The 9,675-nt window shown below is 48.5% G+C and overlaps 1 protein-coding gene across 1 annotated transcript in view; it reads right to left on the bottom strand.

Moving 5' to 3' along the window:
* Nucleotides 1-8,982, bottom strand: part of CACHD1 (cache domain containing 1) — a 119,621-nt gene extending 110,639 nt beyond the window's left edge. The window contains exon 1 of the mRNA XM_018553869.1: nucleotides 8,825-8,982. Within this exon, the coding sequence (XP_018409371.1) occupies nucleotides 8,825-8,977 (153 nt within the window). The 5' untranslated portion in view covers nucleotides 8,978-8,982. The remainder of the gene's footprint in view (nucleotides 1-8,824) is intronic.
* Between the last annotated feature and the right edge of the window lie 693 nt (nucleotides 8,983-9,675).

Here is a 9,675-nt window from a genome sequence, read left to right as displayed (position 1 = left end):
AATCGCAAAAAAACAAAAAAAAAAAAAAAAAAAAAAAAAAAAAAAGTTAAAATAAAAATGATATAGATACGTGGGGAGCGAGCGAGAGAGAGAGAGAGAGAGAGAGAGAGATTAAATAAAATATATATATCTGCATACATAATATAACATAATAGAAATATCAATCTATGTATAATTGTATTTTTTTTAACCATGTGACATGAAGCTAGATCAGAGTATCCATTAAAAAGCATGAAGCCAGTTAATCGTTTTTACTATTCATCCTGCTATGCCAAGTATACAGCAGCGACTCCAGCATCCTCTTTACATTTGCAACTCCACGGCAGAAAATATGGTGTGAAGCGCTGAACACCATTCTGTCCATGGACTCTGTAGATAATTATGCAAAATTGATGTGATTGCCATACAAAACCTGGAGCAGCTGTGCATGGCAACCAATCAGCTCCTAGCTTTCATTTTCAAAGTTTTAGGCTGGGTTTACACCTAGGCGTATTGAATATGCGCGTTTTTACCGCGATTCGTGGTAAAAAAAAGGCGCAACAAACGCCCGTTTCCGAGGGCTACTTGGCTGTATCCCAATGGAAACGCGAGACCAAAACGCCCCAAAGAAGTACATGTACTTCTTTGGGCGTAGGCCGTTTTGTATTGCATTCGGACGGGCGGAAATACGGCAAGGTGTGAACCAGACCCATTGAATACAATGGGATTTAGATGTTTGAGCGTTTTGTAGAGCGTTCGAGCGTTGAACGCGCTACAAAACGTTGAGGTGTGAACCAGGCCTTATTCACACTAGAAAAGGCCGGCATGAACAGCTGCGTGCACAGCCGTATCGGGCAGCTCCCGGGAAGAACAGGTGCTGCGTGTGATTAGTACGCAGCCCCCATCCTTCTCTATGGGAGTACGCAGCCGTACACCGCCCTACGCTCACCAGCCCTGCACGTCTGTGCGGGTGCGCGTACTCGTACGCCAACAGGATGGATCCCGTACGGACCTGCGTACTCGTACGCACCCGTGAGCAGGTGAGCGTAGGGCGTCGTATGGCTGCATACTCCCATAGAGCAGGACGGGGGCTGCGTACTAAATCACACGCAGCACCTGTCCTTCCCGAGAGCTGCCCATTGCGGCCGTGCACGCATCACGGAGCTGTATGTGCCGGCCTTTTCTCGTGTCAATGAGGCCTGAGAAAGCTGAAGATAGAAGCCGATTGGTTGCTGTGCACATCTGCTCCAGATTCTTATCTTCAGCTTGCTCAGTTAAACTTTGCAAATGAAAGCTAGGAGCTGATTGGTTGTCAAAGCTGCTCCAGTCTTCCCTCCCTAAAGTCCCATTTTTTTTGCCATTCTCTCGGTCAGCCACTGATTTAGGCAGGACTGGACAAATCCCAGGAACCAGGTCGCCAATGCTCCTTAAAAAACGACAGCTGGCGCCTAACTTTTGAGGTTTTCCCTAGATGTTGTCATTGAAGCTGGCTCCTAAAAAGAAGCCTGCTGGCTCCTGGATTGGACAGACTGGCTCCTGAATTCCTGGTGCTGAGGATGTAGTTAAATATTTTCAGGGGGGACAGATTTCCTTCAAGTCCCCTTTCACTCGGTCCGGATCAGGAGGGTATATATGCACAGATACCCTGCTGATCGGAACCGATGTCATCGTTCCGACAACCATGTCTGTGCAGTTTTTTTTCTCCATCTCGTGATAAGAGACATACATTGCCAGACCCATGTGTATGGGCAGCCATATATAAATGGACAGGCGTCAGTTTACATCCAGTTACCCCTGATCCGGCACAATCAGGTCCACCGAAACGGGTCTCTGATCCGCCTGCTTTTCCGGACCTGCTCTGAGCTGGGGGTAACAGGATTTAAACGGACGCCCAGCCCTTTACATACGGCCGCTCATAGACTAACAACAGGTAGATCGTACTTGCGATCATTGCAAGCCCTCCCCGCTGAGTGGCGGGCTTCCGATGACTGCAATGCTGAGCGGGCAGTCTACGCTTGCGCACATCGGCCCGTTCGGCATTTGTCTCCCGAGAATGCCACTAACCCGCCGACAATCGTACGATTCTCAGCGGGTTTTCAAGCCTGCTCGGGAGACAAAAGACGTGCAACCGTACAGTAGAAACGGTTGCACGCCTTCCATACACCTGCGATTATCGGCAGGTGTATGGGCACCTTTACAATCTGGAAAGCTGACAGGTGGATTTGTTTGGAAAGCCGGTTAAAAAGGGGCCTAAGAGCAACTAAGATGGTCACCGCGGGAAAAAAAAGAAACAAAGTGGCGATTATACAGAGCAGAACATACGGCGATACTAGAGAACTGACAATTGTAACAACGTAGCATCACGTGCAGCACACAGAATGAATAAGTGCCGGCAGAAATCTACAGTCCAGAATGCAAAATGTGATTTTCTAACGCTTCTCATTCCTCTCACCGCCCCCCCCAACCCCAACAACCCCAAGCTGCAGCACATGCCATTGATCTGTAAATCCCTTCTATGGCTCTGCACGGATGTGCTGGAGATAAAATAGAGTGTGCCGCAGCAAGGGGAAAAAAAAAAGAAACGGAATATTTTATCAGTCTGCAGGCAAGAGCGGCCCAAAATAGTCATTCCTCCCGAGCCCCCAAACACAACCTCCATTGCTTAACCATCTCAGCCCTGACCTACGCCACTTCCTAGGTACCCCAAGGAGACACATACCAGCCGGTATAACCGATGATGATTTGGAATGATTATTGCAAATAAATCAATGAGTGCAACAGATGTTGAAAAAAGAAAACAAATCTAATGATCGAAGAATAAATTGATTATCTGTGGGGGGGGGGGGGGTGGAGTAACAGCATTTAAAATGGAGGAAGTTGCAATAGATTTGTGTAACTGTCAGTAAGGCGTCCATGAATCTGTTGCTGGAAAGAAGTGGAATAAAAGCGCCAAATCAGCTCTAGGAATTCTGACACACCGGACAAACCCTGATGGGGGCGGTAGTTGCACGAGTCCCTGAAACATGTTTGGGTATTTCTATACTGTCCATTCAACTCGATTATTATTATTATTATTCAGGATTTATAAAGCAGTAACAGTCTGCGCAGCACTTTACAAAATGGAGTGGGACAGTTCAGTTACAATACAGGAGGGCCGTGCTCGTGAGGGCTTACAAAGCCCTATATTGAATAAAGATGGATCTGGACTATTAACAGGAATTTTACCCATAGCTTTAAAACAACAACAAAGTCATCTTTAGAAATGTTTAGTAATGACAATCTACAAACACATACTTGTAGATAATTGCCGGCTTTGTATTCTTTGCATTCCTTATTTTTCTTTACCAGTCTTCTCACAGTAGCCACGTTAACTAAAAGGCAGGCTACTGATCTCCCTTTACCTCCTGGAACATGTGACTAGGACATGTGACCACGCACATCATCTCAGGGAAGAAAAATGCCTTTTTCTGAGATCTCATGAGATTACAGATGAGACTTCCCAGCAATGCTCTGCTGATGTAACCTTCCCAGTAGGGTTGCACAGATACCAAGTACGAGTACATGTACCGATACTTTTGAGCTCCAAGACTACACTAGAGAAAAATTCAAAAATTAGGAGACAGCTGTCATATGTAAGGAGCACACGGAGCTCCTGGGATTTGTGCATCTCTCTTTTAATGTACGATTTTGTTTTTATAAATATATATAAGGGATGCAGAGATACCAGTTTTGCGAGTGCGAGTACTGGTACTAGCCCAAGTACGAGTACTGATACATTGTTGTTTATTGTCATGTGACAGTTTTTCTAAAATAATACAGACTAATGATTTCAGGACAGTGGTGGAGCGCCAGATCCAGGTCCCAGCTGCAACCGCTACAACCCTGGTAGTTCTCATGAAAAGTATCTGCACTGGTACTCGAAAAGTATCTGTGCATCCCTACTTCGCAGGATGCAATGCTTGGGCACAGGACATCACTTGTGCCAGAACTGGACCAGGAAGTAAATTAACTCGATTTGTAAATAAATGAAAAAGGTAAGATGATTTCATATCAGGATGCAGATCTGCATGCTCATGTGATTTTGTGAAAAGGGGTAAAGGTCCGCTTTAAGACAGGGCGTGGCCCTTCAATTCATAACCCTGCAATATAACCCTGTTGCGAAATTGCCAGAGACAGAATTTTGTCTGCGACAATTTACTACCACATGGAAGGGGGTCTTCATTACCTCCATTTTTTGTTTTTGTTTTGACTATAGTAAAAGAGGGTCATAACCACGCTCTGCTCTTTTTTTTTGCCACGCATGTCCCATAGGGGAGGTTTCCCTTCACTTCCTGTCCGATACCCACAACAGAAAGAGAGGAATTCCATCCAAAGTAAAGGAAAATCCCTTGTGGTCACTTTCCCATGTATTTCTGTTTTGGGGACAACCCAAAACTTTTGTAGTGTTCAGATGTGTCCCCCTGCACTCCTTACAGCGGTCAGGACTTTTGCTAACAGTGGTGCTCATAGTGATAGCCACAGATGGCGCCTCGCACATACATACACACATACACTATATTGCCAAAAGTATTGGGACATCCCTCCAAATCATTGGAATCAGGTGTTCCAATCACCTCCATGGCCACAGATGTATAAAATCACGCACCTCGGCATGCAGACGCTTCTACAGACATTGGTGAGAGAACGGGTCGCTCTAAGGAGCTCAGTGACTACAAGCGTGGTACCGTGATAGGTTGTCCCCTGTGCAATAAGTCCATCCGTGACATTTCCTTGCTACTAAATATTCTGCCGTCACCTGTTACTGGTATTATAATAAAGTGGAAGCAACTGGGAACAACAGCAACTCAGCCACGTAGTGGTAGGCCACTAAAATGACAGAGAGGGGTCAGCGCATGCTGAAGTGCGCAGAAGTCGCCAACTGTCTGCAGAGTCAATAGCTACAGACCTCCAAACTCCATGTGTCCTTCAGATTGGCACAACAACAGTGCGTAGAGAGCTTCATGGAATGGGTTTCCATGGCCGAGCAGCCGCATCCAAGCCGCACATCACCAAGTGCAATGCAAAGCGTGGGATGCCGTGGTGTAAAGCACGCCGCCACTGGACTCTAGAGAAGTGGAGGCGTGTTCTCTGGAGTGGCCAATCACGCTTCTCTGTCTGGCAATCCGATGGACGTGTCTGGGTTTGGCGGTTGCCAGGAGAACGGTACTTGCCTGACTGCATTGTGCCAAGTGTAAAGTTTGGTGGAGGGGGGATAGATTGTTTTTCAGGGGTTGGGATTGGTCCCTTAGTTCCAGTGAAGGGAACTCTTAAGGGCATCAGCATACCAAGACATTTTGGACAATTTCATGCTCCAAACTTTGTGGGAACAGTTTGGGGACGGCCCCTTCCTGTTCCAACATGACTGCGCACCAGTGCACAAAGCAAGGTCCATAAAGACATGGATGGGGGAGTTTGGGGTGGAGGAACGTGACTGGCGGCACAGAGTCCTGACCTCAACCCCATAGAACACCTTTGGGATGAATTAGAGCGGAGACTGCGAGCCCGGCCTTCTCCTCCAACATCAGTACCTGACCTCACAAATGGTCCAACATTCCCATAGACACACTCCTAAACCTTGTGGACGCCTTCCCAGAAGAGTTGAAGCTGTTATAGCGGCAAAGGACAGGCCAACCCAATACTGAACCCTACGGACTAAGACTGGGGGGGCCATTAAAGTTCATGTGCGTGTAAAGACCGGCGTCCTGATACTTTTGGCAATATAGCGTGCGTACACACACACACACACACACACTTATTTGGAACTGTTTGGACAAAAGCCATCAAGCTCAATTCACAAAGCTTTACACAATAAGGATATTTATTTTCTGCCATGTGACAGTTATTTTCAAATCTCATTGGACAATGCCGAAAATAACTGCAACATGTTCTTTAAAAATAAGAAGGATCCTAAAGCTGGTGTTTGAGCTTTGTGAATGAAGCCCGTTACCAGCCATTATCGTGCTTAGGATGGCCACAATCAGAGCGTGACGATGGACTTGAAGGAAACAAATCTTTCATACAGTAGAAAATTATTTTTGATGTTCTTAGAAGAATCACAAAGTAACAATAGATACAGAAACATTTCCTGGGATAGAACGCCGCTCTGAATACACAAGAGCTGTTTTAATGGATTGCTGATCCTTGTTGTGCAGAGACGGGGAGAATCCAGATAGGTTGTGTTGGAGTTTTAGGAGTCCCCCTTCTCCCCCCCATTCACATCTGAGCGTTTTCTCGCTGGTTTCCAGAACATCGCCAATGCTCAAGAATTGTTGTTTCTACGCACGGTTGAGGCCCTATAAACTTCAGTGGAAGTCCCTGGAAAAACACGTAACGCATGTTTACGCACCTAACAACCACTTCCTCCTCCTAGTAACTATGTTTCTATTGGTTAAAACACTGCAGCCTGACAAACACAAAGTAAAACATAAAATGTATACAAAAGGCTTTAGAATCGCCTGTGAGAATGAGGCCCTAATGCTGTCCATAGCTCCACAATAGTTATTTCTAGCGGAACATTCCAAATGATTTTCCTAAAAGATGTTGAGTTTTGGTAATAATGGTGAACAATCGCCCCGAGGCCAAAGAATCGATGTCGGTATCACAAGAGGTTCTGCAGCAATAGCTCACGGACATTCCATCCTGGATCGGATCCCAATCAATACATTCAGCCTGAAGGGTCCGGGGCCACCACTATCACCCAGCAGGACACCCTTCAAGACAACAGTCACCATAGAGCAGCCCTGCAACCCCCTCCCCCCACAGGACAAGCTAGTCAGGACCCCCCTCCCCCACAAAAAACCCACATGTTGAACTGTGCAGGTCTTTATCACAATAAACTCAGCTTGACAGGTTTTTTTTTAATTATAATGCAGATACAATGTCATTTTCAAAAAAATCTAATTCATATTTGCAATAAAAGAATATTTGCTTATAGAACTCATAACAAATTAAAAAAAAGTAGGGATCACCACACTATGGAGAAAACATCTGTGATTGCAAAGCGCCCCCACCCCCCAACATTCACCACAATGCTCCAAACAGAAAAACCCCTCCCACCAAAATCTACACCTTGGTATCAAAGGAAATCCCATAAATGAATACATATACAAGAAACTTAAAAGGAGACTTACATCAAGGAACTTACATAATACAATGTAACAATATAACAATGTAACCTGATGGCAGCCAAACAACTGATCAGCAAAATGTAGAATTTCAAGGTTCACAAACGATGCAGAAAAATCCCAAAACACCCCAAATATTAAACACAATATTGCACAGACGTATTGCCATGAGGAGGTGAAGTCCGTTCCCCTCGCATTCCATGCTGGAATTGCACGATTACATTAATGATCAAGGTTTAGGGGGCTCGCGGAGACACTTTCATCGGCCATGTGATCAAATCAATAAACTGCAACATGACGGCAGCCAAGCAATGTAGGGAAGCAAATGTTGGATCTCAATGTTCTGTGAACATGCCAAGAAAACACAATGTTACAAAAAAGAAGAGGGGATCCCTGAGAGGAGAACCTTCTTCGCTTTGCCCCCTATGATTCCAGACATACTACCCATCCGTCACCTGCAGCAGACCTGGCAGCCATGAATGACCCGCACAGGGGGCACCCAACATGGCAAGTTAGAGGCAATAGGTGGCTCAGTAAGGGTGCCAGTTGGTTCTGCATCAGGGACTGGTTTTTACTTTACATGCAGCGCACTGCCTTGTGCTCAATGTGTGGCAGCGCTCCTTCTGTTGTATCCTCTCAGCAGTCTCTGGTAGTTTCCTTTAACTTGGAAGCAGGCTCTATCAGTCTCCAATGACATGCAAGTCCTTCTAACATGTCAGTCTCTGGTAACACGCAGAAATCTCTTGCAGGAAGAACAATTGGAAACATGGCAGCTCTCTTCAAAAAAAACTCAGTCACCCCACTGTGCCCATCTGGAGGCAGGTCACCCCAATACACCAGCCATACAGATCTGGAGTTAGGTCGCCCCAATACACCAGCCGTACCCATCTGGAGGCAGGTCGCCCCAATACACCAGCCATACAGATCTGGAGGCAGGTCGCCCCAATACACCAGCCGTACCCATCTGGAGGCAGGTCACCCCAATACACCAGCCGTACCCATCTGGAGGCAGCTCGCCCCAATACACCAGCCGTGCCCATCAGGGAGCAATGCACCCCACTGTACCAATGCAACCCTTCCAGTAGCAGGTCACTCCAATACACCAGTCATACCCATCTGGGAGTAGGTCACCCCAATACACCAGCCGTGCTCTTCCAGACGCCTATCACCCCACACAGTGCCAGCATTACACAGACAGGAAGAGGTCACCCCACAGTACCAGCTAGGCTCAGTCAGGAGCTAATGACCCCAACATTCTACTAATTCCCTGCCAGGAGCAATGCCAGCCATACCTAGGCAAAAGCCAGTCACTCCACAATAGCAGAAGGACCCGGATAAGAGCCGGTCACCCCCCAGGTCAGAAGCTAGCCACCCTACAATACCAGCCATGCCCCAACAGGAGCTGGTCACCCCAAAACAAGTCATGTCCAGCCATGAGCGGGTCACCCCACAATGCCAGAGACCCAGACAAGAGACGTCACCCTACAATGCCCAGACAGAAGCTGGTCACCCTACAATACCCAAAGTGCCAAGACAGAAGCCGGTGACCCCACATTTGCCCAGACAGGAGCCGGTGACCCCACATTCCCCAGACAGGAGACGGTGACCCCACATTCCCCAGACAGGAGACGGTGACCCCCCTCGGTATCCGGTGACCCCCCCAGTACACACCCCAGACCTACCTGCATGGTCAGCACCCCCAGCTCCTCGCTGGCCAGTCTCCTCATGTGTTCGGCCAGCAGCTGAGCCTCGTCCAGGATGGAGAAGTCGGAGTCGCTCCGGCCGGCGGTGCACAGAGCGGCCAGGCAGAGAAGACACAGAGCGGAGCCCCCCATCGCCACCGGACATCAGACCGCCGGACAGAGGGGGGGATGGAGCCCGGGACCGAGCCGGGAAGATTGTGCGGGACACCCGGGGATACTCCGAGCTCGGGCGGTTCTCTGAATGTGCCGGAGTCCCGGAGAAAGTGAGCTGAGAGGGGGAGGGGGGCGGAGAATCACTGCCAGACACTGAGGAGGGACCGGAGCGCCACCGCCCCCTGCTGGGGACATAGGGGAAACACAGGAGGATACAGGGGCCAGACTGAGGGGACACAGGGGCTAGACTGAGGGGACACAGGGGCTAGACTGAGGGGACACATAGGGGAGACACAGGGGCCAGACTGAGGGGACAAGGGGCCAGACTGAGGGGAGACACAGGGGCCAAACTGAGGGATTACACAGGAGGGATACTGGGGCCACACTGAGTTGACACACTGGGGCCAGACTGAGGGGGCACAGGGGTCAGACTGAGGGCACAGGGGCCAGACTGAGAGGGCACAGGGGCTAGACTGAGGGGACACAGAGGGGCCAGAGAGACAGGAAGAAGGGGGAATACAGGGGCTAGACTGAGGGACACACAGGGGCCAGACTGAGGAGACATACAGGTGGATAGAGGGGTCACACTGCAAGGACACACAGGAGGGATACAGGGGCCAGACTAAGGGGAAACAGGGGCCAGACTGAGGAGACATACAGGGGGGACACAGGGGCCA

This window comes from Nanorana parkeri, unplaced genomic scaffold (assembly GCF_000935625.1).
Source record: "Nanorana parkeri isolate BGI_ZX_2015 unplaced genomic scaffold, ASM93562v1 scaffold131, whole genome shotgun sequence".
NCBI classification, from domain to species: domain Eukaryota; kingdom Metazoa; phylum Chordata; class Amphibia; order Anura; family Dicroglossidae; genus Nanorana; species Nanorana parkeri.
The sequence above is the reverse complement of the archived record's forward strand: the minus strand, read 5'-3'. Positions and strand labels throughout refer to the sequence as shown.